Genomic DNA, 27,086 nt, shown 5'->3' with positions numbered 1-27,086 from the left:
TCAGTCTACAGTCATCGTACGTTCTTAACCATAACTCTTCTTGTATTATTGCACACACTTTCAATGTATCCCATTCCCATTGCATTCAACTTACCTTTGTGCTACTCTGGAAATACTCAGCTCTCATATCTGTGACACAAAGTCAGCAGAGCATGCTCTTATCTACAACCAATTTTAATAATAATAATAATAATAATAATAATAATAATAATAATAATAATAATAATAAGTAGTTGGAAGGGACCTTGGAGGTCATCTAGCCCAACCCCCTGCTCAGGCAGGAAACCCTATACCATTTGCAAAGATCATCTACAGTACTATCCATTGCCTTTCTACCAACATTTCCTTGTCTTCAACTTTTTTCCCATCTTTAGTAAACATTCTACCAAGTAATACAAAATTGTTTATTTGTACTATTTTGCCATTTATGTATAAACTGCAATCATCACCTTTTCTCAGTCCAATTTTACCTTACTCTTTGATACAGTTCTGTACAGATTACATGAGACAAGCTAGTTCAGACACGTCAAACACAAGGCCCGGGGGCCGGATCCGGCCCGCGAAGTGGTTTCATGTGGCCCGCGAAGCCATCCTGGAAACAGTGAGGGAACGGCCCCCGCTGCCTTGGCCCTGGCCCAGAGACCCTCAGATCTGTCCCACTCCTGCCCAGGCCCCCATAGGCACCCTTGATGCCAAGGATGTAGAGCTGGCCATGCCCACCCAGTAGGCCATACGCACTCCAGCCACACCCACCCAGTAGGCCACGCCCACCCTGGCCATACCCACCCGGCCCCCCGAGGGCAACCACAATGCTGATGTGGCCCTCAATGAAATTGAGTTTGACACCCCTGAGCTAGTTGATACTTTTGCCTAACATTTGGCTTATTGGCAAACCAGTATGGTATTATCAGCATACAGAAACACACATATATTCACATCCTCAACCAATACACCTCCAGTATAATCAAAGATACATTCAACTGTATAAATTTTTTAAAAAAGAACAAATATCGCCCTTCCTTTTGTTGACTCAATGTTAACTCTTTCACAAAGCATCCCATTCTCATGAATTACTCCAATTGGTATTCAGCAACCAACATTCATATTTGTACTGATCATTTCATAAATCAACATTTTAACATATACTTGATCTAAATTAAGAGTGTCCAACCTTGGAACTTTAAGACTTGTGGACTGCAACTCCCAAGATTCCCCAGCCAGCATTAGGAGTTGAAATCCACGGGTCTTAAAGTTGCCAAGGTTGGACACCCCTGCTCTAAATTAACATTAATATAAAATAATGTTCCATAAATTTTCTTCTTCATGTTCATTTTTCTCACAATGTATTGAGAGCAAAAATGCAATCTGAAGCTGCACTGCAGTTATTTTTATAGTCATAACCAATATTATATGGATCAGAATTTTGCTAGACACCTTTTCAGAACTTTAGCAGACAAATTCCATTTTAATTTTTGCATTCAGTTTTTTTTTATTTCCATCCAATAATTCAACCATGCTGAGACTCATAGAACATTAACAAATCAATTTAAAACTATGTCAGATGTCTCAATGAACCATTAGAATATTATTATCCATAAACCTAAGCCTATGCAATAGTTAAAAGAGGCAGCTTCAGAAGAAATTAACTGTTCTTTGTCCGGTGTTAGACAAAAATTAACTCCTTGATGGTCTGATGAGTTGCTAGCATTAAATGTTTATCACTAAATACCTAAATAAACAAAAAAACCCAGCAATGAGAAGATTACAGTGGTAGTCCATGCTGTGATTGAGCTCAGGTTAAAGCATTGATTTCAGCTATTCTGTAGTGGTAATGGCAGCAAGAAAAGAAAATTGTTTGGCATCAATACCAGCTAACAGAGTTGTTCTAAGTTGCAAGAACACAAGCGAATCGTCAGACAAGGAGACCCAAATTCATTGGTAGCCTCACACTGTAGTGAACAAGGATACATATTCAACTTTGCAGCTATTAAGATTATTAGACAAGCAGGCACAAAAACAGCCAGGGAAGTGATTGAAGCCTGTGAAACAGGTCCCTTGTCAGTCAATAGGAGTGCTAATTTACCACCAACCCATCAAATACTTAGGATGTGAGAGCTGGGCAGCACAAGCAAATGACAGTCAACGATTTAAAAGCTTAAAAACTTCCTGCTTCAGACAGGAAGGCGGTACAGAGAGTGGTGAGGATGGCCCAAAAGATCATTGGCAGTTCCCTTCCTCCCATCCAGGACATAGCACATAGCGTTGCTTGAGCAGGGCCTGTAAGATTATCTGGGACACTACATATCCTCTTCACGACCTGTTTTCCTTGTTACCTTCTGGGAGGAGGGGGCTTCGTGGTATCCGTAGCAGAACATCCAGATTCAGCCATAGTTTCATTCCATATAGCATTAACCTTGTGAACTCTCAGGCTTCCTCTTTCCGTTATGTATTCAAGATGGACAGTGTTTAATATTTTATTGTTATGCATATGTAGCGGTGTGGGTCTATACGTATGTTGTATATAGTATGTTATGGGTCTGTGTCATGTATGTGTTTCACTTTGAGAGCGGGCAACTAAATTTCATTTTTGATGTGTGCCATTGTGCCCACAGTAAAAAAAAATGACAATAAAGGTTATCTTATCTTATCTTATCTAAAAAGCCACATGCAACAGGCACCATATAAATACCACACACAGAATAGCAACACACTCTGCAGGAGAAAAGTTCCCTGAAGATGGGCTCCAGCACAAGTCCGAAAGCTCGGAGAACAAAACCTCTGGTGCCGGTGACTGACCCAGATTGGATCTTGCATCATTATCCTGGGACACGTATATTCACCTTCATTTGTAAATTGAATTCAGTTCAATCTGAGCAAACTGAGGATGTTAAAAGGATTCTTGAAAAGTGGATGTGGATTTGACCTTTTTTTAAAAATCCCATTTATATCCCGCCCTTCTCCGAAGACTCAGGGCAGCTTACAATCTAAAGCACAAATCAATGTGCTTAGCAATAGCCTTCATTCTATGTATATGCCTGCTTATTAAGGCTTTCGCCGCCGCCCCCCCAAGCAGAATTATTACAAAGTCAGCTTATTGCCCCCAACAATCTGGGTCCTCATTTTACCTACTTTGGAAGGATGGAAGGCTGAGTCAACCTTGAGTGAACCATTTTGTCTAATAAACACACCCAGAGATGCACTGGTTGAGTGGTTGCTGGGTATAAAAAGTGAGTTGATACAGGAGGGATACTTTATGTGTGGGGAAAAAAAATATATGATGAACACTTTAAGAAATCATTTTCAAGCCAAATCTGATAGAAATATTTCAGCTTATACCATTTTGAAGCAAGGTTTTCAGGTGTGTAGTAGTTTCTTAAGTCTAGTTTTTTCTGAATGAAATGAGTGTGTAGATCTATTTCATGCTGACTTTAGGGATCAGGAACTCCTTCATTACATCAGTTAGAGGCCATCAGGATTTGGACAGAGAACATGTTTGTTTGCTGGATGTTTCTCTGGAATCAGCCTGTGTTTTGGCTAGGCTTGCCTGACTGGGATTTAGAGACAGTTTTTACAATGTCTTTAGTTCCCCCTGAAAAGCTGATCTTGGGAGGTTAGGGTTTGATTTTTCTGGCCAGTGGTCTTTGGAATTCTCCAGAGGTCAGTTCTGTCCCCATGCTAAAATTGGAATTTTAATCATCAATTTTTAAAAAATAATTTGTTTTTTGAAAATGTAAGCAAATTTAATCAATTTACAAACTGGAAGGCATATCAGATGCATTCTTTTAATGTGATTATAGTTACCCACTGTATATGCGTAAGTAACAAGATGGATTTGACAAATTAGACAGAAAGAGGATGTTTGTGAACTCTTTAAATCTTTCTAGTATGCCAATTCATGTTGAGAAAAATTTGGTTGAAAAGTAGTGATGAAAACTGGTGAGCATCCTAAAACCATCAAAGAAAAACCAAATAGGTTCCCTCTGTGTGTATGTTACAATGTGGGGATTGGTGTGTACAGAACTAAGTTTCCAGTAATGAACTTGACCCCCAAAATATCTTCCATCTTTCAAGTTCCGGTGCTTGGGCATTTTTCATTTTAACTCTTTAAGTATGACTTGGTTTCGTATAGCTGATCTTCTGTGAAATAGGATAGTTCTTCCTATCCTTTGCCTCAGCTGTACTTGTGCTTCATAAGATAGCTGATTAGGCACACTGACTTTTTTCATCATATCTCTGTATGTTACATAAACATGCCCAGCTGACAGTTCTGAGGTTTGCTGGAGTTTGCAGATATCTGTTGCTTTGTTTGTTTGAATGTATTCTGCCCAAGGGTTTCTCTCCCTTCTCCCCCGTTTTAATGTGCTAAGAAAAATCAGTGTGATTTTTGTAGACAGGATGAAAGCTACATCATTCTAGGCAAACCCTCTATGCTATTTATATTTCCAATGAAAATTCTAATTTATATAGATTTAATTTGGTGTTTAGAGACATGTATGAGCTTGAAGAGCATTCTTGAGACGTGCTATACCAGCAACATTGTTGAATAAAATGCACTTGGAGATAGAGACGTAAACATGTGGAAAAACAGAAAAAAAGATCAGAGGAAGAGTTATTTCCATTTTTTAGTTACTAATCTTTGATTCATCATTATCACATGTATGTAGCCTCCGTGAGTTTTCAGCTGTGAAGGTTTCTCTTTCCATTTTTGAAGAACCCCTCCTGAAGCCTGCAGTTCATCTTAGTTCATCTGAACTCTGTGTAATAAAGCAAGCAATCTTCACAAATTGTATTTGGCTATTATAAATGGTAGTGGGTGCTTTGCTAGGAATTTGTTTTTCTGTTTCTATAAGGCAAAAAACACATTTTTACACATTGGGGTCAACAATGAAGTGGGTTGTTAAGCAGTGGTTTTTTTTCTTAAGCATTACTACCACATCAATTAATAGGCAATCCTTCTTGATTTGGACTAATTTTGAGGTTTGATTAAGCAACTACTTAAAAGCTGGTTGAAATATTTATGGTTGCAAAATTTGTTTTCAAAATCATCGCCCTCAAATGTTCTGGGATGTTATTGTTTTCTACCTTTCAGAATTTTGGTGTGTTTTTTTACCTTTGACTTGCAAACTCCTGCTTTATAGTCTTACCTTTCCATATTGGTATCTTTTCCTGAGCCATTTTCAAAACAGAGTATCTGTGAGATGGGTTATGTTGTTTGTACATGCTTGGGCATTTCAGCAGCTTTCATGGGAGGAAACTTGGAAGCACATTGCCTGAATATGTTTCAGAGTCTTTAATTACAAGGTACTCTGATGGTCATAAGAATTTCTGGAATAAGCATTTCAGCTGATGATCTGTCTGCATTCCAAGTGAGTCAACGGTGGGGGATCCCAAATCCATTTTTACCTGACCTTTTATTGTTACTAGTGGTTAATGCCATAGAGACCTGAGAGGAGACCCACGCAACTGGAGCGAGCTTAGTTTTCTGCTTTGTGCTTGTCTGCCTGTTTTGTTGCTCTGGAGACGGAAGAGCATGGAATTCTTTCCCCCATCCAGAAATAGTTCCATTACCTTGTGACCGGAGTGTTTTCCTCCTTGGTTAGAGGCCAACGCTCTCTGTGTATGTGCACACTCGGACGAGGCTGAGTTCTGGGAACAGAGAGGTCATCATTTCTTGCCCCAAGCTCCTCACATAGTATCATGACTGCCCTATATCTTCTACCCCTGATGCCTCAGATGGGGGTAATCTTTGCAAGAGCAATGGATCTTGAGTGACATCTCCTTTGGCACTTCACTGATTATGTCATATTTGCCCTGGGCTATAAGCTGATCAGCTGTCCCTCTTGGCCGCTTGGCTGGACAGCACATGTAAGCATGTGAAAGCTCCTACCTTTTCCATTTCTGTTGTGGCTACTTAGCTGTTTGCTTTCTTGAATTATTGCAGACTTCCCATAGGCTACTGGAAACTGGATCTTCGCAGTTGGAAGACCGGGATCTTAAACCCCCTCCCCCGGTGTGGAAATCTTCCATTAAAAGAGAGGGTTATAATTATAACCTTGTTCAGCTCTTAATTTGTAAAATTCCTCAATTTTCTGAAGCCCGACGGGCGAATTCTAAAAAGATTGGGTGACTTTTTTATGTATGTCATAGAAAGATTATTAGCATGAATTTCTTCATTAAATATTGGGCATCTTTTTTGAGTATAGGTTTTAGCAGGGCTGGTCAAGGACCTCCAAACTTCCTTTGAGATTGGATTTTTAGTTTGGAAATCAGTCCACCCTGACTTCTGTTGATCCAGTGCAGCTTCTCCAAGCTCAGAATTAAGTGTTATTCTGGAAATACGGAACTGTAAAATTAGGGTTCTGACTAAATGATGGCCCTATAAATGTTTTTTTTTTGAACGCTTGACGGGATTGTTTCTGAAGTAAGCACAAGGTTTTACTTTTGGGGAGGATTTACTTTTTGCCGGTACTGGTACCAGCAGGCTGCGAGCGTGTGGGGTGGGGGCAGGGCCTGTGCATGGGGTGGAAAAGCAAAGCGGCAGCGAGAGCGTAGTGGCGGACCAGGTATGGTACTGGTGCGGCCGTGGTGGGCAGCAGCGGAAAGAGCGCCAAGTCTGGCACGGGGCAAGTCAGCCCAGATCTGGAGTGCCGCCCTGCTGCTGGCCTGCCAGGACCCTTCACCAGCGGCCACTGGTGGAACTGCACTGGCCACGCCTCCGCCTTTGGGCTGCTTGAGCACCAGCCTGCACGCCTACTTGGTGCTGCAGGCACTGGGCTAAGGGCTGAACCGGGTGCTCTTCGGGCCCTGGTGGGCGCTGCAGGTCTCATGTCGGCTGGGTGCTTTTGGCCTCTACCGGCTACTCCAGTGGATCGCTTTCCACCCGGCTGGCTGCTGCTGCCGCTGCCATGAACTAAACAGGCAAGGCAAGTGGCGGGGGGATGGAGTTGCTTCCCTCTGCCTGCCAGACACCTGCTGAAGCCATGCAGGGTAAGGTTGCCGTGCCCACCCCCGCCCAGATGCCCTCACATCCCCCAAGCAGTTTTTTACCGTACTAACCTGCCTTTCAGCTGCATTGCGCTTTTCCGTTTGCTTCTCAGCCTTCGCCAGGTGTCTGTGGGACAAAAAAAGAGTTCAGAATATTCAAGAAGTTATCACAATGGATACTTGGGAAAAGATCTGGGTGAGGAACGTAAAATTTACGCAAGCCCAAAATTTAAGAGAGAACTTTTATAAAATGTTTTATAGGTGGCATCTAGATCCTAAAAAGCTTGCAAGTATGTATCCGAACTATCAACCTAAATGTTGGAGATGTGGTGGCGAAGATGCAACGTATTTTCATATAAGGTGGACCTGTAAAAAGGTTAAGGCTTTTTGGATAAAAATTTGGTGGAACATGCAGAAGATTTTCAAGCAAAGGATAAAGTTTTGTCCGCAACTGTTTTTGTTGGGTATAATTATGGATACTACTGTTGTGGACACTAAGTTGATGTTGAACTTAATTACGGCAGCAAGACTTTTAGTAGGTCAGTATTGGAAGAAGGAGAAACTGCCGACTATAGAAGAATGGACTTTAAAAGTTTCTGACCTGGCGGAAATGGCAAAGATATCAGCTTATTTGAAAGACCATTCGCAACAACGTTATATTATGGAGTGGAAAAGTGGATTGATTACATCCAGAACAAATATGGGACCAAAAAGTTTCATTTAGCATTTGTATAAGTTTTGATGTGACATTAGTATTGCTTGTAGTCATTTTATACGAGCTAGAGTGCGATAGACTTAATAGTTTATTGTTGTTAGCATATGGTTGTTTATGATTGTTTTTACTTTTATACCTTGTATTTAGCTCTGGGAAGTCGGGATGGGGAGGGGGGAAGGGGAGGGGGGAGGATTAGGGAGGGTTAGGAAGGGTTGGGTAGGGGGTGGGGATTGTTAAAGATAAAATGTATTGAAAAACTTTTCAATAATAAAAAAAAGAGTTCAATCAGACTTTCTAACTTCTTGAGATCTTGCAAGAAGTTAGAACATCTGATTGAATATTTTTTTTTGTCCCGCTGGCGAAGGGCCCTGGCAGTCTGGCGATGGGGTTGCACTCTGGATTTGGGCTGACTTGCGCTGCGCCAGGCAGGGCAGCCCAGAGCAGCATGGCCAGGAGGGCAAAGAGCCCCCAACGCAACCAAGAAATGTCTCAGCAGCAGTCTCAGGAGCAGCCCCGGCCAGCAGGCAGGGTGGGCGGAGGCCGGGGCTCGCTGAGAGCTTGGTTTGTTGTGGCCACAGGCAAGCAGATGGTGGGATGGAAAAGGCCGGCCCACTGGTAGCAGGTTCCACCAGCAGCCTGCTGGCCCTGGCAGGCCAGTGGGGGGGCACAGAAGATCTGGGGCGACTCGCCCCCCCCCCACATTAGGCCTTACTTTCGAGGTAGGGCTTATATTAGGCCCACCCCCCAAAAAATCATCTGGGGCTTACTTTTGGAAAAGGGGAAAACATGAGGTATCTCATATGATAGCCCAAGAACCTGCTGAAGTAGCGTGGAATCGTGAGATTTTACTAATCTTGCCAGAGATCTTATGGGAGAAATTGCTGAAACCTCACAAGGTTTGGATCCTTTTATAAATCGGGGATGCGTGAAGTATTTCAAATTAGAAAAAGTGAAACAGCCTCTTTCAGGGGCAAAACACCAACCTCAAGGAAATACTGTACAGTAAGTATTCTGGAAGTGTGTGAAACCTGAAACCGTTCAAATCACTTCCAAAATGCAGGTAGTCCTCAACTTTTAGCCACAACTGAGCCCAACATTTCCGTTGCTAAGCAAGGCACTTGTCAGTTTTATACCCTATTTTATGGGCTTTTCTACCACAGCTGTTCAGCGATTCACCGTAGTTGTCCGGCTTTCCTCATTGACTTTGCTTGTCAGAAGGTCGCAAAAGATGTTCATGTGACCCTGGGACGCTGCAACTGTCATAAATACATTCTGGTTGCCAAGTGCCCAAATTTTGATCATGTGGCTATGGGGATGCTGCCATAGTCGTAAGTGTGAAAACTGAAAATAAGTCTTTATTTTTTCAAATGCTGTTGCAATTATGAATGGTCACTAAATGAATGGTTGTAAGTCAAGGACAGCTTGTAATCGAAACAGAACCGTTTTGTGCTCGAATTGGAGTGTTTCACACTCAAAACTCTTCAAATTCAAAACATCTCGCCCACTCCAAATTTCTGTTGAGGTTTGCTGGCTCTTAAGCAGAGGCAAACATTACTTCTCCCCATGTCAGGGTGTAGGGTTGAGGTTCTAGGCTAAGAAGCTGGGTAGCCTTGAGTCTCAGCTAAAGACCTGCTTCTCAAGATCTTTTTTTCTCTCAGTCCTAATCATTATCAGGATCCACAACTAGCCAGCTGAAAAGCCAAACCCTTCATCTCCTTATGCACTGATAGCTTTAATATAGCTGCACCATGGTACTAGGTCACAGGTGTCGAACTCGTGACGTCACGTGACGTGTCGCGACGTATCGTGAGTTTTTTCCCATTACCGGCAATGGGGTGGGCACAGTTTTGGCATGAGGCATCCAGCCCATGGGCCGGCAGTTTAACACCCCTGTAACTAGGTGAACTCAGTTCAAAAACAAGTGGCCTCCGCAAGTGACTGGGACAGGCTCTTCCCCGAACTTAATTTCTACTTTCCTGATTATTTTTGTTGTTTTTTCCCTAGGCCTGTTCTTATTTCTGTGAATTCTTGTGCAGTGCCCAGAACTGAATGCAATACCAACCCAGTTATTTATTTATTTTTTAAAATTCTTTGCTTGTGATCCATCAGCTAAGGGTTTGCTATGCTTTGCAACTTGGCTTCTATTTTTGTGAAGTAAAGTTAGATTGGCCTTGAACTGAGCTTGACTCTTGATGATTCCAACTGCCCTGGCAAGGTTTTCGTGGCAAGAACCTGGAAATGGTTTACCATTGCCTTCTTCCAGGTTGTGTTTTGGCTTCCCAATCTTGCTTACTACACTGAGATTCCTTGCTAGTACTAAACAGACCTGCTGAGTCTTAGTTTCCAAGCCTAGCAAGGCTGAGCAAAGGGTGACTCCATTATCTGTCCTTATTTGAGGTTTTTTCCTCTATTCTTCTTTGGCACAATTAGTAGCAAATAAGATGTTGAAGGCTGAATTTCACCTTGGAGAACCTATGTGTTTATGAAATGATGTTTTATGCTGCAGCCCCATTGCCTCCCCTTCAGCCCAGTGAAAAATCCATTGGTCATCACATTATTATTGTAGGACAGGAAGAGATAGGGGCAAAAGATAAAACATTTATACTGTAGTAGTATATAAAACAGTTCTTCTCCTGGAATATGTTTCTTCTGAGAAAAGGTAAAGGAATTCTGGTCTGAGTGGAAAGAAAGAACTTTAAAAGAAATTCTAGCTTATGCAGTCCATAAATCGGCAGCAGCTTTAATAGTGGTGCTATAAATTATGGTTTAAAAAAAGACAGATATGCAAATATACTTGGTGTTAATACTGTTTGCCATTGTTGATGCATTGTGACCAAAGTTAACCTCACCCAGGATGATTTTCCTTTGCTGGGTTCAGAATTTGCTCTCCTCCCTACTCCCCCCCTCCGCCCCTCCCCTCCCCTCTCTCCTATTTCCTATTTCCTTTATTTTTATTTTTTGGTGCTGCTGCTTTAGAAAGAAACTTGATCAGTATCTTTGTAAATCCCTTCTCTGTCTGATCTCAGTGATCAAGAAGGCCACACTGGCATTTTCTCCCACCCCTTTTTTGCCTACTTCTGAGTTGTAGCCTCACCTGGTGGTGTTCTTTTTTCCCCCTCCTAGCCCATGACAACCCAGGTCTAAGTGACGTTACTTTTTTATTGCAATGCATGTGTCAACGCTGCTAACATCGAACATTATTGCTTGACAAGAGATGAAGAAGTAGCCATTTCATATCTTAAACTTGTGTATTGCTTTAAGAGATTGGATTAAGGTTGGGAGTGGGGAAGAGGAGGATTGCTCCTCAAGGCCATCTGAAATTAAAGAAGATAAGACCTTGGAGGGTTTTCTAATGGAAGGGAAACTGATTCTTTAAATTAATTGGAGAATATGATTAATGACAAAATTAGAAAGGTGGAGAATTGTGTTTTAATATATTGTACAAGGGGCGGAGATTTCACATTCCAGCTTCCTTCCAGGAAGCATTTGCCGATGTATTAGGCTAAATAAAGGACTTTTAAGGTAAACAATGCCTCAGAGTCACTTGAAAAGCCCATACGTCAGAAACTTGACAGCATGATGTTTTATCATTTAGACAGCCAGAAATCTCCTCTCCCTCCCCCCCACCCCAAAATCCTATTCTCCCCCATCAAATTCAGTTCTTGCTATGCCTCAAGGAAATATATTTCTCCACTGAAAGCAAAATATGCAAACAGTAAAATATACATCTAACTACCTGTTCTAGGTTCAGTGCTTGAGCTTGGATTTTTTTTAAAAAAAAATGGCATGTGGGATTACTATAAAACGTGAACAGATTTATTGAGCCAACAGAAAGTTTACAGGCTGAATGTTTGTGAGGTTATGCGTGCCTTCTTCCAAGAAATATTTTGATATTACTAGATCCATGTAATATGCTGTTCGGTTGCAATAATGATTATAAAAATTGTTCCCCTTTAAGAAGACAGTATACAATGGTTCAAAACCAGAAAATTGGAATGATAGACATTTTGTCATCTCTGCCAGAGATTTTTGCTCTACCTGTTACATTATGATGGCATTTCAGACCAAGTTCAATGGATTCCAATTTGCCTTAGTTTTTCAGGCACTTTGTTCACCAGATTCTGCTTTTCTAACTGCCAGGTTAGATGCCTAATGGCAATTATAGCTGAACTGTCGATAAAGGAAGCGCTTGCCCCAAATGCCACTAATTGTAGCAAGTTGGACCGTTGGAGTTTCAGCAGGTCTGCAATGCATTTACAGTCCATTCTTACAGATATGAGAGAGATTTCCATCTAAGTCGTAGTAACTTTGGAAATGGCATTGTGTAAACCATTTCTATTGTTATAAAAATGTAGTTTGGGAGATTCATAATTGATTCCATCAGTCTTTTACCTGCTGATACCCCTGCTCACTAGTACCCTGACCCATACAGTGAAAGCAGGACTGGGAAAGAAGTAAAAGACATTTACTTCTGGAGGGGAAAAAAATTATGGATGAACTAATATGCTCACAGGTTTTTAAAATGGCATTTTGTGCCCAAAGCACGAACAGTTCCTGCCAAATAAAGACACCATCCCTCGAATGTAACCATTCACAAGGAAGCCTGCATAGATTTTTAAATCTGTTTGTATGCTGTCCTTAATATAAATAATTTCAGCCAAGAATAGCTACGGCAGCATCAATATGGGCAAATATGGGCACAAAAGCATGCATGCACCAAAGAGTGTAGGTGAATCTCCCTAAAATGGAGTGAAAAGTGAAGGGTAACTTTTGCTGGCAATCTAGGAATATTGGAGGTCAACATTGCTTTGGGCTGTTTTGATTCTGATTATGCAGGATTCGAAAAATAACAATACTAGACTCAAACTAGAAAGAACCACAGATGGTGAAGGGACATGAGATGCGTCCATCGCTCTTGGCTCTGAATAGTAAGGTTGGAGGTGGGGCTGTCAGTAGAAGAGAGTTGAACTCTGTGGGGAGGTAGCAGGCACCCTAACCTTAACCCTAGCCCCCACCTATCAACAGCGAATCTGCTCTTTTGAATTGGTTTTGCTTTTGACTGCCTCCAGTGGGTTCACCTCTTCCTGGCTCAAATCCACCTACCCAGAGCCTTTAAAAGGATTATTAAGCTTCAGTTGACTGGCTCATGCACAATCCATTATTTCTGTTGGTTTGCCTGTTTTGAATTGCACGAGGGTATACTAATTGGAGGAGCAGTATTTGTTTCTTTGTTTGCTTAAACTTTGGCAATGTATAAACCATTCCTAAATGACTCTGGGCAAATTACAAAAATATGAACGTTAAAAAATGCACTGTGAACAGGACAAAGTCCACAATAGATACTTAACATATACTTGACAAACCTTCTGAAAAGTGAGCACCCCAAGTAAATATACTCACCGCATATGTGGAAGCATCATGAGCAATCTAATCTAACATATTAGACCAACACATGTCTGAAAAGCAGATGTTACTAGGCCCTAATACTATTACTAGATGCATAAACAGTTAGGAAATCATTTATAATATTAAACATTATTATTGTTAGGTATAACGTTTGGTAGGAAATGGGAGGAATATACTTATCAACCCAGTTTAAATTCACATTTCATTAAAAAGATCAGAGAATTATTTGTCTGGGATGATGGTCTCCTGCCGTAGGCAGGGGGGTTGAATTAGAACAGTGGTCCCTAACCTTTCCACCTTGGTGGCCCGGCGCAGGGCATAGCATGTAAACGGCGGGTACATGCACACGCCCATAGCTCCATTGGTGTGAGTGGTGGGTGGGCACACCCTCCGCCCATGTGAATGGAGCTTCACATGTGAGCACAAGCGCCCTCTGCTCAAGTAAGTGGAGCTTTCTGCATCAGCGCAAAGACCCAGTGCTTGTGCGAGTGGAGCTTCATGTGCGCAGATGCACTTGGCCATCACTTGCGCAGCCTGGTTTCAAAGAGGCCTCAGCCCAGTAGTGGGCCATGGTCCAGGAGTTGGGGACCCCTGGATTAGAAGACTTCCAAGGTCCCTTCCAGCCCTACGAAGGTATAATGGAGAGTGACAACTTTGAAGGGAGTCTGGAGTTCTACTGTAGTTTGTATCCCTGGAAACCTTGGTACAAACAACACAAAAAGATAATTTAACTACTGGTTGCATTGTGTGTTATAATCTGTGTTTTGTTTCAAGTATTAGTGAGCTTAGCTTGAGGAAAACTGGAAGCATCACTTGAATATATGTCTCTTCCATCTTTTACATGTTAATATCTCTGATTCTAACAAACTCAGCTTTAATTTAGACTGTTGGTTTTGCAGTTCCATTTGGAAGGTAGGGTGGGATTTTATTTACTAAACAGGTTTCTATCACTGCCCATTTAACCAGTCAAACTCTTGAGCGGCAATGCAAAAGACAAAAATGGGTATTATGACATTTCATACCAAAATTCTGGATATTGTCCCCTTTGGAAAAGAAGAGAAATGCCATTTAGATTCTCATGGGTTTGGAACACATTGAGAAAGCTAATCAGAAGTCCGTAGGCAACACCTTTTGGAGCTCTCCAGTGCCACTAACTCAGAGTGTCGCTGGTATCAAAATCCGGGTCTGAAACAGGATTGAAATGGCTGGAGATAATACAAAGTGCTTGGCATTAAATGTTGCCTTAAAGCAGTTCAGACTAATATTATCAGGCACAGGAAAAGCAGCTTTCTATCAGATGCAGAGTAAGGCAGGGTGGGGGGCTGAGGTTTTTCACATCATCTGCTGTCTGGTCTTCTGAAGTAATGTAGTCCAAATACAAGCTTATCTTCTCAGTGAGAAGTAGATTATAGCTTTAGGAGTCATTGGGATTATCCTGATAAGTATTTGTACTGTATATCTGACTGGAGAATGGGTGGAAGCTTCCCCCCCCCCTGTGAAATGTTTTTCAGAACTCAGTATACTTTCCCTTTGAGGACAAAGGGATACCTGTTTTGTTTAAGAAACTGAGGTACAGCACGTTGCTTATCTCTTCCAAACTTGTCAGAGCTTTTTTTAAGAAAGGGTTACTCAGTAAAACATTCACCTTTTAAATCTTTCTTCTGTCATTTGTCCCATCCCACTCTACTGCAGCAGGGATTGGAGGACGAGATTAGATGCTGCCCAGTAGAGGTGCCTTCATAGAAACGTTTTAACATCTGTTGCAAGTACCCACTCCTGATACTCAAGGCAGTTTTCAACCAACTCAGATGCCTCTTTGCCCCTACATTTGACACAAACAGAAGCAGCACAGTCCCCAACAAGTACACAGTCAAAATCAGAGGCACCTTCAGATGCTCTTTCTAATGTTATCTGTTCCATCCTCTGCCAGCAATGCCCCATATCCATACACACAGATGCATATATGCACACATTTTTAAACAAGAAGATAACAACTAATAAAAACCAAGATAAAGCAAGGAAGAAAAAGAAAGCAAAGAGCAAAAAGTGCAAGAAAAAAAACCTGAGGCAAAATAGAAAAGAAAAAAGATATAAAGAAATGGCTTTATATTCATCGCAGCAGTTATAAGTACAACTATATTTTAACCACGCTATCTAAAGTTACATTTTAATTTATTTCTGTACTCTATCTAATCATCAATGCCATAAATCACATTTTTTATTTTTACCCAAAATATCCATAAAACATTTCCAGTCACCAATAAATGTAGATGGTATCTTTTCTCTACTGAAATACGTTAATTTAGCCATCTCAGCAATTTTACCAACCATTCTTCCGTAGTGGGTCTGCCAAAACATCTCTCTGTTCATATAATAATCTTGTTGCAGTACTCATATATTGAAATAATCTTCCATTTTTCCCCTAACTGTTTATTCATTAGTCTTAAAAAGAAAAGTTCTGACTTCAGTTGAATCTTTAAAAATCCTCTGTATGAAAGTATGTATTTGAATACTTTTTAAAGCTTTTTTTATAAAGTCTACCAAACACGATAAAATATCTCTTCATGTTGTTCACATTTCCAACATACATTTGAAGTACCTTTATACATTCTAGATATTTTTTCTGGCATATAAACCAACGATACATCATTTAAAAAAAATCTCTTTTTAAGATTTTAACACAGTGTAAATTTCAACCCTTTTAATCACATATTTTCCCATTGGTCCATCTGTATATTACAGTCAAACTTCTTAGTCAACACTCTTTAACTTGTTTTTCCTCTGCTTCAGATTTCAGCAAAGGTTTACTTGTTTATTTATTTCCCACCTTTATTATTTTGATAAAAATTCAAAATGCTGATGTACCTAATACACCTTTCTCTTCCTATTTTCCTCACAACAACCCTGTGAGGTGAGTTGGACTGAGAGAGAGGGACTGACCCAAAGTCACCCAGCCATGCTGAAGCTAGGACTAAAACTCACAGTCTCCTGGTTTCTAGGTCTGCACCTTAACCATTAGACCAAACAGGCTTTACACTTTTATCTACATCTCTTTATACATTTTAGTAATTACATGTTTATCATCACTGTGCACATGTACTTTAAATTCTGTCTTACTTTGCTCTGCACCATAAATCTTTTCATCCATTTTAATCTTTCTGATAAATGTAATTGGGAAAGCCATTGACAGTTATATTCTTCTCCTATTAATTGCTCTCTTGATTTAGTTTTAAATTCCCCTTGATGGCTTTCCAATAATTTCTGATATGTCAACCATTTGTCCTTGTCTGCTGTTTCTCTTCTATAAGATGCTTCTTGAGCTATTCCATATTCCCAATGTGGCATGTCAAATAAAGTGATTTTAAAATCCAAATTAATTTTATTGAACCATAAATATCCATGACATCTAAAACTCAGGCTGTGACTTTCTAACTCCAAAAGTTTCTTGTTTCTCAGCAACATCCATTATTTCATCTGTATCAAATAACAAGCAGCAAAATGTAATTTCAAATATGATAAATCCAATTCTCTTTCCTTTATATGTTACAACACTTAATATTTGACTCATGATTTCCCCCCCTCCTTGCTATATGAATGTAGATATATAATTTTGCCATTGTTTAAATGATGAAACAGATGTCAAAACAGATATTATCTGAAACAGAAGCATCATTCTTGGCCAAACATTCCTTTTTATCATAAGCATTCTCCTCAACAGTTTTAATTTCTCCCACGTTAACATGTCCTTCTTAATTTCATTCTATGTCTTAATATAATTATTTTCAAGCAGCACCACAACTTATATTTGTCATAATAATACCAAGGTGCTTTACATTTGTTCTCAATCTTAAAATCAATTTTTCTCTCAGTTTATTTGGTCTTATAATTTCATATTTTTGTTAACATCTGTGTCTTCTGGTTATTACAGGTAGTCTTTGACCTACAACCATTTATTTAGTGATCATTTGAAGTAATAACAGCACTGAAAAAGTGACCTATAATCATTTTCACACTTAGAACAGTTGCAGCATTCCTAGGGTCATGTGATCAAGATTTGGAGGCTTGGCAACTGGCATGTATTTGTGTCGGTTGCAGTATTGTGGGGTCATAACAACTTTTGCAACCTGGCAAGCAAAGTCAATGGGGAAGCCAAATTTAGTTAACAACCATGTTACTAACCTAACTGTGGTAATAAAGATTATAAAAGGGGGCAAAACTTACCTATCAAGTATCTTGCTTTACAATAGAATTTTGGGCTCAATTGTGGTCACAAGTTGAAGACTACCTGCAATCTGAAAACCTGCTAACATACCAAAATTCTCTAATTTCCACATTAAAGTTTCTATTTCTCCTAACAAATCTTCTAAAACATAGGTCCCCATCCTCTTGGCCACCCGGCTGCATGAGTAGCTGGGCAGTGCATGTGTGTGTGTGTGTGCGCGCGTGCTAACCCCTCTCGTGCCACCATTGCTGCAAGTGTTCTGCAGGCAGTGGCAGCACCACTAGTATCGCGCAGGTGGCAGTGTTGCCAAGAACTTTGTGTGGGTGGCGGTAGCGCTGTACGCAGCAGGCAGGCTGCAGCGCGAGCCTCACGCAGGGGCAGCAGCGCGAGCCTCACGCAGGGGCAGCAGCACGATCCTCATGCCAGTGCCGGCATTGCTGCGGGTCATGGCACGAGCCTCACACAGGGCGGGGGCATGATCCTTGCGCATATTGCATCACTGTGAGCCTAGCGGCAGCACCACGATCCTCAAACAAGCACCAGCATCACTGAGAGCCTCGGGCACATGCTCACAGACTCATTTGTATGGTGCGCATGCTCGTGTTCTGTATGTATGCACATGTGGCCACATTCACATTTGCACATGCATGCGTAAGGCACCTGCCCCTCCCTCTTCCACCAGGCTGCCAACCCAGAAAGGTTGGAGACCCCTGTTCTAAAATCTGTACTAGCATTTCATCCTCCTTGGCCATTCTGTGGCTGACCCTCAAATTATCTGTTTTAGAAAAATATGACTTTAACTGTGCCATAAAGCAAAGCATTGTTGAAGTCATAGACATAAAGTTTTCAGGCAACTTAAAGGGTCTCAAAGGGACGCGGTGGCTCAGTGGGTTAGGACGCTGAACTTGTCGATTGGAAGGTCGGCAGTTTGGCGGGTCGAATCCCGAGTGCCGCGTAGCAGAGTGAGCGCCTGTTACTCGTCCCAGCTTCTGCCCACCTAGCAGTTCGAAAGCACGTAAAAATGCAAGTAGAAAAATAGGGACCACTACGGTGGGAAGGTAACAGCATTCCGTGCGCCTTTGGCGTCTAGTCATGCCGGCCACATGACCACGGAGACGTCCTCAGACAAGCGCTGGCTCTTCGGCTATGAAACGGAGATGAGCACCGGCCCCTAGAGTCGGAAACGACTAGCACGCATGTGCGGGGGAACCTTTACCTTTACCTTTAAAGGGTCTCAGCTAACACAATCGGTTTTCAACACACTATACTTGTTAATTCAGGAATCCCCAACCCCCTGGTCCGTGGACCGGCACTGGGCCATGGCATGCCAGCAACTGGTCCGCACAAACAAGCGAAGCCCCATCTGTGGGATGCAGGCAGCATACAAAACCACGCACCTTCTGGTCTGTTGAAAAAACTCTCTCCATGAAACCGGTCCCTGGTTGCCAAAAGGTTGGGGACCTCTGTGTTAATTGATGAAGATGACTCTGTCTCACATGTAACCTGCACCTGCATAACCAACCTGTGTTCCCTTTCCTCATTCCCCATTTAAACATTTCATCTGTCCAGCCACTTTATGCAGCCGATGAGGTGAGCTCAAACTCATGAAGGCAGAAAAGGTGTTGTTAGACTCCTCCTGTGTTGTTTTCTCAGGCTGAAAAAAGTTTTCCAAAACCTGTTTCAAGCCTCATAGTAAGAAACCAGTAACTGCATCGATTTGGGATTGATCCTAACTTTTTCTATGAGTATCTTCAACAAGGTGCATCTAGATTCCAGGGCTAGCTCGACCAGTAAAATTTACTAAGTCTCAGACATGCCTGCTCTCAGAGTTGCCAAAGGGATTATTGAGAGCACGTTTTAAAAACCACAAGTGCTTTATGCATGTTGTCATGATAGTTTCTTACTTATTTTCATCTGGATACTGCAGATTCTGCATAAAGCTGAAAACGGTGAGTTGGCATAAAGCTAAATTTGAATAAAAAATAAGCTATGTTTTTTCTTATTACATAGTAGCAAGTTCAGGGTTAACTGCTGCAGAAGGCAATAGCTGTTTCCATAAGTGAGTTGGACTACTTTTGTAGGTAGGTCATTTGCTTTTGGAGTAGAAAGCATAACATTTAGATGAGTGACTACAGAACAAAATGACCAGCATATATACTAAATCTAAAACTAAAACAGAAGTCAAACCTTTACCAAAAGTCGAACTTTTACATTGGGTTGTGAAGGCATAATAACTATACTGAAGAAGAACACCATAGAAGTATATTTTGCCTCCAGTGGGAAGCTCTGCAATCTGCCCATCATTTGCCACACAAAGGACATGAAACGGAGATAGGTGAACCCTGTGGAGTATTTTAGCACTGGGGCATGGGAAAGGTAATTTTTTTTTTTTAATTCCATTTATATCCCGCCCTTCTCCGAAGACTCAGGGCGGCTTACAAGCTTAGCAGTAGCCTTCATTCTATGTATATGCCTGCTTATTAGGGCTTTCACACACACCCCAAGCGGCATTATTACAAAGTCAGCTTAATTGCCCCCAACAATCTGGGTCCTCCTTTTACCTACCTCGGAAGGATGGAAGGCTGAGTCAACCTTGAGCCTGGTGGGACTCGAACCTGCACTAATTGCAGGCAGCTGGTGTTACTTAAGGAGGCATTAGCCCACTGCTCCACCAAGGCTCTTAAATAGTGGGAGAAAGGCAAGCGCCTACTAATCTGCCTACAGATGACTCTCATCCCTTTACAGAGTTAAGTCCCAGCTATTTGATTTTTTTTTTCTTAGCATTTTCAATTCCCAGCAAATTAATAAACCCAGAGTAGAAACCTTAGAAGTGAAGTCACCCACCCCCGTTTCTTTTCCACCTGAATTTAAACCTCTTCTAGAATAGAATTGAAGCTGGCTAGCAAGCAGGAAATATTGTCTAAAGCAAAGGTCCCCAACCTTTTGGGCACCAGGGACTGGTTCCGTGGAGAGAGGTTTTTCCTTGGACTGGAGGCTGCGTGGTTTTGTGTTCTGCCTGCATCCCGTGGATGGGACTTTGCTTGTTTGTGCGTCCCGATTGCTGGCATGCCATGGACCAGTACTGGTCCATGGACCGGGGGTTGGGGATCCCTGTTCTAAAGACTGAAAAAGAAACAACTGGAACATATTTAAATCAAAAAGATCATATAAAACATTTGCTTTTTGGAATATTTCACCTACAGAGTATTCTATAGAAAGATTGCCCTTTTTTTAGGATGGTTGGGGGTTCTGGGAGAAGCTGTCGTGCATCTGCTACTTTTTGTTATTGGCAGTTGGTGTCTGATTTTCGTTTTAACTCTGAACATGGGCAGAAAGCGGAAGTCATTAATACATTTTCCTCTTTTCTTTCTTCCAGATCATCAGAAACTGGAGCGGGAAGCTCGAATCTGCCGATTATTAAAGCACCCAAATATTGGTAAGTGCCGTTGCAAAACAGGCTTTGAAAGGAAATGAAACTTGCCAAAGGCTTCTCTCCTGAGAGTGGTGAGCTAGAACTATTGCAACCTTTTTGGTTAGACGGGGGTGTGTGTGTGCTTAGTGCTGAAGGGGCTCCTCAGAAAACCTGCTTCTGGGTATGAAGCATTTCTGTCTGTCATCTGGCTAGACAGAAATTTCACCCAAGAAAATGAACTGCACCATTGTTCCTCCCTGAATCTCAGTTCAGCTTGTCCTATGGTGGGTGGGGGGAGGTGGGGGGGTGGGAAGACATGTTGCCAGAATATTCTGTCCTAACCCTGAAAGGGCCCTTTCCAATCTCAGAACAGGCTATTACAAGTCTTCTGGAACGGGTCCAACTTTAAAATGGGTCCATTTTTGAGGTCAAACCACTTCAGAATGGTCCTCTTTCAGTGTTGGGTCACTTCTCATAATTGCTTAACATTCTGTGCACCTTGCTGGCTTGTCCCTGACTTCGTTCGCATGTTCTTGTTCTTCCATTAGAATGAAAGCTATATTAGATATAGAAAAGATGCTTTGCTGTATCAAACGAAACATTTCTCCAGTTCATTCTTCTCTTCCGTAGAACAAACAACATTTTTTATGGAAGCTCACTAGAGAAATTAGGTTGTTGTATGACTTTTGTATTTCAGTGTCTGATCTTTAAAGGAACATTACTGTCTGGGTGGTGATTTGAGTCTGTTGTTGTGCTTGAGAGCTGTTGATAGACCCACAGCCACTGTGCTGGAATCTATTCTGCATTTCAAAAACTAAGTATCTAAAGGCTGCCATTATTCCAGGATGGTATTTTAATTATTTTCCCACTGGTTTTCCAATTCTCTTTCACTGCAAGAATTTGTTTGCAATTTCCAAGCTCAGAGAATCCGTATTTGGTGTATTTGCTCTCCTTTCCCACCTAATTTAGTAATAGTTTCCTTCTACATTCTTTTGAAATAAGATTTCAAAAATGTTGTGCAGGGCACATTGGGATCTAGTTCAGAAATAAATCTTGAAATATCCAAAAGAATTTTCCACATACTTAGACATTTTTTTTTATTTTAATTCCATTTATATCCCGCCCTTCTCCGAAGACTCAGGGCAGCTTACAAGCTTAGCAGTAGCCTTCATTCTATGTATATGCCTGCTTATTAGGGCTTTCACACACACACCCCAAGCGGCATTATTACAAAGTCAGCTTAATTGCCCCCAACAATCTGGGTCCTCATTTTACCTACCTCGGAAGGATGGAAGGCTGAGTCAACCTTGAGCCTGGTGGGATGCGAACCTGCACTAATTGCAGGCAGCTGGTGTTAATTAAGGAGGCATTAGCCCACTGCTCCACCAAGACATGGGGCAGAATCGCCATAAACTTAAGATTGGTGTGTTTATAAAAGGACATAGCTGCTTACCATCCAGATTGCAGCTAAACAGGTCAGCTTGAACAGAAAATACCGGGGACTTTCTATGAGTCTTCCTTTTATGTTCTTAACTTGGTTTTGTGTCTTGCTATTTTCAGCTACATCAGATTAGAGCAAACAAAGGTCACACAGTCAGTTGCCTGGGACAGTATGAGGATTCCTGCTCTGAGTAGGAGGTTGGACTAGAAGATCTTGAATGCCCCTTTCAACTCTGTGATACTTTGCCTCCCTGTCCTTCTGTGGTCTCTAGCACACAGGGCAGGTAGTTGCCAGAGTTCTGGGAAATGTAACATACAAATGTACTTACCAATGTTTGACCCGCCAGTAGGATTGAGGACAATTTCCCAGCTTACCTGTCTATCAGAAGGCAGAGGCTGCGAAAGAAAAAAAAATCTTAAGATGGAACATTCTGATGCTGGAATAAGCTGATTTTGCTCAGAATGGCCAGTGTTGGTGTCAGCACATTCTGACCAGGAATGTTTTGTGTTGTCCCAGTAGACAACTGTTTTTCTGACAGCAGCCATGTTCTGTTACACTAAGGAGTTGGTAGCTGTTCAGTACATGGAGCTGAAGCAAAGTGTGGTAATATAAACCGTTGTCTTTGCCCATTTTTGTCCTCACTTCAACAGATAGCAGACCATAGAAAATGCTTATTAGAAATTAGAACTTACTTTTTACCAAAGAATTTTGGAATTAGACTGAGGACTACAAATTGCCTACTCCAATCTTAACTGCATTATTTTATAAGTCACGTCAAATTCCTTTCAAAATAAAATGCACAGTTGCGCAAGAACATGCAAGGCTAGAAAAGAATTCCCTATTATCTGTAATTTTGCAAATATGTTGCTGACATATACAGCTTTGCAAGCTGGACAGTCTGTTTGTCAGAATTGTTATGTCTGTTAAATGTTATTCCTATCCAAGGATCTACATTGTAAAAGACTTACTTTAGTGAACCAACTTTGGGGCTCAGAACTATGGATATTTAGTGCAATTCTTTTTAACAGACACTTGCTGTTTGATATGACTTGCTTTCCAAGAACTCTTAGATTATTCTTTGTTTCCATTTTCCAGTTCTTGTCCCTGAAAAATTAAAGACTGCATTCAGATCAAAATACTTTTAAGCAAGCATCCAAGTTACCAGCTTCCTAATTCTTGGACCAATAGCTTCTGAATCAGAAGAACTGGTAAAATGTATTTATTGAGATTCCTTTGTCTCTTGTCAGAATACATTTCCAACTAGTTCTCTATGTTCATGTTTTTCATCATGCACAACAGACTTATTCTCCTTTAGAGGAACAGGGAACCTGATAATAACCTGTTGGAAGGCTATAACAAAGTACTAATGAAAACATGTAGTCAAATTATAGTGACGGTTTCCATTTTAACCAAGGAAGAGGAAGAATACGTTTGTCCCAGTGAAATCATTAACTTTGGCAAACAGCAGGAGAACTGTTATTTATTCTTGAAAAGCTATGGAATCCCCCATTCACTCTCACATCCTTCTCATTATAGTTGATATTCCTAATTTGTAGTTTGAACAGAAAAACAGAGCAGTCACTAAAGCAATAGCTTTGTTCTGCTCCTGGATCTTTACTCTTCTTCAAAACATCATCTATTTTCCCAGTGTTCAAATACGTTGCACTGTGTTCTCTTGCCAACGGGAGCTGGCCATGGAAAGCAGGTGTAGAAAAAGGCAGTGACTACTTATATGTTTCCCACCCACCCCAAAGTATCAGAAATTACTTAGAACTCAGAAGTGGAATTCCAGCAACCTGGGCAGCATTTTGCAAGGTAATATTTCTGAGCTCTTGGAGTCTCACCAAAAGTTAAGTGCAGCTTGACTGGAAAACTGCTCTTACTCATCAAGAGGGCCTTCGGTGGCAAGTAGATAATTATGCATGAGGGCCCTTGGTTTCACATATGAACCCTTCTGCATTAGACAGCTGATTTTGCCTATTCCCAGCAGCTGGACAGAGAGTTGTCTGGACCAGAAGGCTCTTTCTTCATATTCTGAGGAGAAGGCCAGTCTAGAAATGTTTCTCTTGAGGAACTGTGCAATTGTTTGAGAATCTCCTGCTTCTTGGGGTTCCAGAATCTCTTCCAAAGAGGTGCTGGGAACATGGGATCTGTTTAATAAGTATTTTTTTTTACTTCTGGTGCAGCTGGTGAGTTGACAATGCCCTAGAGGCGTACAACAATAAGGGTGCCTTGAGCAGGCTGGGCTGTGTGTCTAAAATATATACATTAAAGTATGTTAGCGTGCTTCAGTCTTGCCCTTAGTAAACAATGATTTGGCTTGGCTTGCCTGGTTTCTCCCTAGTTTTGACATGGAGAATTGCTGGAGATTATTTTATTTGCTTGGCCCATTTAAAGCAACATAGGATGAAAATACAACATTATCAAGTGTAGATAGGTCATGACTAACTTATCTCATTGACTTCAGTGGGAGTGCAGTATGACTATACTCTTGGATAGATACAACCTGTAATTAAAACAAATAAAATTTGCTAAAAATAACCACAATAAAGGCTGTTTGGTATGAATTACACAAGGGTATGTGGCAAAATAAATTAGAAGCATTAACTCCCTGCATGTTAGCATTTGCTAACAGAAAAGGCAGCTCATTATCAGTCATGAAATAAAAGCAGAGATTCTGATTAGTAATCTTTGCACAGAAGACTATTTCAAACTTATTCTACTCTTCTCTTTTTCCCCTCCTCACCCTCTTCGTTAGATGAATATTGTAGCATGGATCCAGGGCTCTACATATTGAAGTAAGTAGGGAAATCAGTAAAGGAGAATATTTGTAGCTCAGGGTTGAAATGAGGGTCTTTAGTATTCTCTGACCTTGGTTGTTTTCTTGTAAATGTTTTATTACCCGAAATAGGCAACATCATCAATGCAACGTTGACATTGCCAAGATTGGGTAGTGAAACATCTGCAAGAAAACAAGCTCAGAGAACGCGAAGGATCACCTCAAGTAGGGAAATCAGCTTGGATGCAAAACAGCGGTTGTTTTCATTTCTTCATGGGCTGAAAAGCATGTATGTAGAGTTGAATTTTTCTTATTAAGGGTTGACTTAAGCAACATTTGCCCTTTTTTAGGCTGATTCTTGTCTAAGTTTAACTGACCTCTAATCCCCCCCCCCAGTTTTCCTCAAATTCTTCCTACTTGGATTGGTGGTTGGCCATCTGGAAATAAAGGCACTGCTCAGTCAGGAGGGACAGTTATACAACTTGGCAAATGTGTTGCAGGCTCCAGGTTGAAGACGATTTTCAAGTCATTCTCTTTCAGCCTAACCCATTTCAACAGAGTGATTCCTGTTGTGGGGAAAATAAAGGAGGGAGCATTATGTACAACACCTTGAGTGGTACAAAATAAAGGCAGAATATAATCAAATAACTTGATACCATCCGAAAATCTTTGCCCCTTTACAGTGCTATTCCATTTGGAAACAGTTGTATTCCTTTTTATGCCATCTAAACTTCATGTGTCTTTCTTTCTTTCTTTCTTTCTTTCTTTCTTTCTTTCTTTCTTTCTTTCTTTCTTTCTTTCTTTCTTTCTTTCTTTCTTTCCATGTTTATTTATTCACACATAAAAGACAATTCCTTGGCTTCTCCTACGAGAGTGGCAGTGTCACACCCAATTCCTTTGATTTTGACACAAAGGAAAGTTCAGCTTAGGTTGCACTGATGGATCAATTATATATGGCTTTTTATCTATGTATACAAATGTATACAAATTCCTGAGTATACAAATAACATTTAGTAATGGAGTTTGTTACACCCCATCTTGGAATGCCTTCTTACATTAACTCTTGTCAAATTGTGAAATTTATTCTTTTTTAATTGTGGACTTGGAATTACAGCCAGCTTGATACATATTTTCATATGTGATGGTCATGTTCATCCATTAAAAAAGTTTTGGATCTAAATCTTTATGATGTAGGAATATTCAAAAAGGGAGAAACTATTTCCCATATTAATTTTCTATTAGTACCTAAAGCTTAACATAGAGCAGGGGTAGGCAACCTTGGCTCTTTTATAACTCATGGACTTCAACTCCCAGAATTCCTGCTGACTCAGGAATTCTGGGAGTTGAAGTCCATGAGTCATAAAAGAGCCGAGGTTGCCTACCCCTGACATAGAGCAACTTTTTTTCTAATAATTGCCTTCAAGTCGTAGCTCATTTACTGCAGAATGTAGCAGAGCATTGACTCAACTGTTAATGCAGCATAGCATGGAAGAGTTAGCTGAACTTCTCCAGGGGAAGTTGAACAGAAGTATGGGTATAATTTTTATTGAATATTTAATTTTATTGGTTTAAAAAATGAAGATGAGAATATTCAGTGCCTTAGGATGTTTTAGGGATTGATTCTTTAGCACAGGGGTGTCAAACTCAATTTCATTGAGGGCCGCATCAGCATTGTGGTTGCCCTCAAGGGGCCGGGTGGGTATGGCCAGGGTGGGTGTGGCCTACTGGGTGGGTGTGGCTAGAGTGGGTGTGGCCTACTGGGTGGGCATGGCCAGCTCTACATCGTTCACATCAAGGGTGCCTATGGGGGCCTGGGCAGGAGTGGGACAGATCTGAGGGTCTCTGACAGAAGGAGGGTCTTTGGGCCAGGGCCAAGGCAGTGGGGGCCGTTCCCTCACTGTTTCCAGGATGGCTTCACAGGCCACATGAAACCACTTCGCGGGCCGGATCCGGCCCCCGGGCCTTGTGTTTGACATGTCTGCTTTAGCATCATAGTGCAAAAGCGGCATATTGTTAGCAAACTACACAATATTTGTGTATTTGCAGGGTTGATAATAATGGTTAATTTGTAGTTTTACTCCATTTTTCTGGCTTTAGTGCTTGTATATGACATGTGTTTTGTTTTTT

General features: G+C 41.1%; 1 protein-coding gene across 14 annotated transcripts in view; it reads left to right on the top strand.

Moving 5' to 3' along the window:
- The window catches only part of CAMK2G (calcium/calmodulin dependent protein kinase II gamma), a 180,964-nt gene that overhangs the window by 58,798 nt on the left and 95,080 nt on the right, over positions 1–27,086 (top strand). For all 14 annotated transcript variants that reach the window (XR_014492708.1, XM_083364214.1, XM_083364210.1 and 11 more), the window contains exon 3: positions 20,704–20,763. Coding sequence is in view for 13 of the 14 variants with exons in the window: in XM_083364214.1 (XP_083220340.1) it covers positions 20,704–20,763 (60 nt within the window). In the remaining variant the exon portion in view is untranslated. The remainder of the gene's footprint in view (positions 1–20,703; positions 20,764–27,086) is intronic.

This window comes from Vipera ursinii (genome assembly GCF_947247035.1).
Source record: "Vipera ursinii genome assembly, chromosome: 5".
NCBI lineage: Eukaryota > Metazoa > Chordata > Lepidosauria > Squamata > Viperidae > Vipera > Vipera ursinii.
This window is presented reverse-complemented; position numbering and strand designations above follow the sequence as displayed.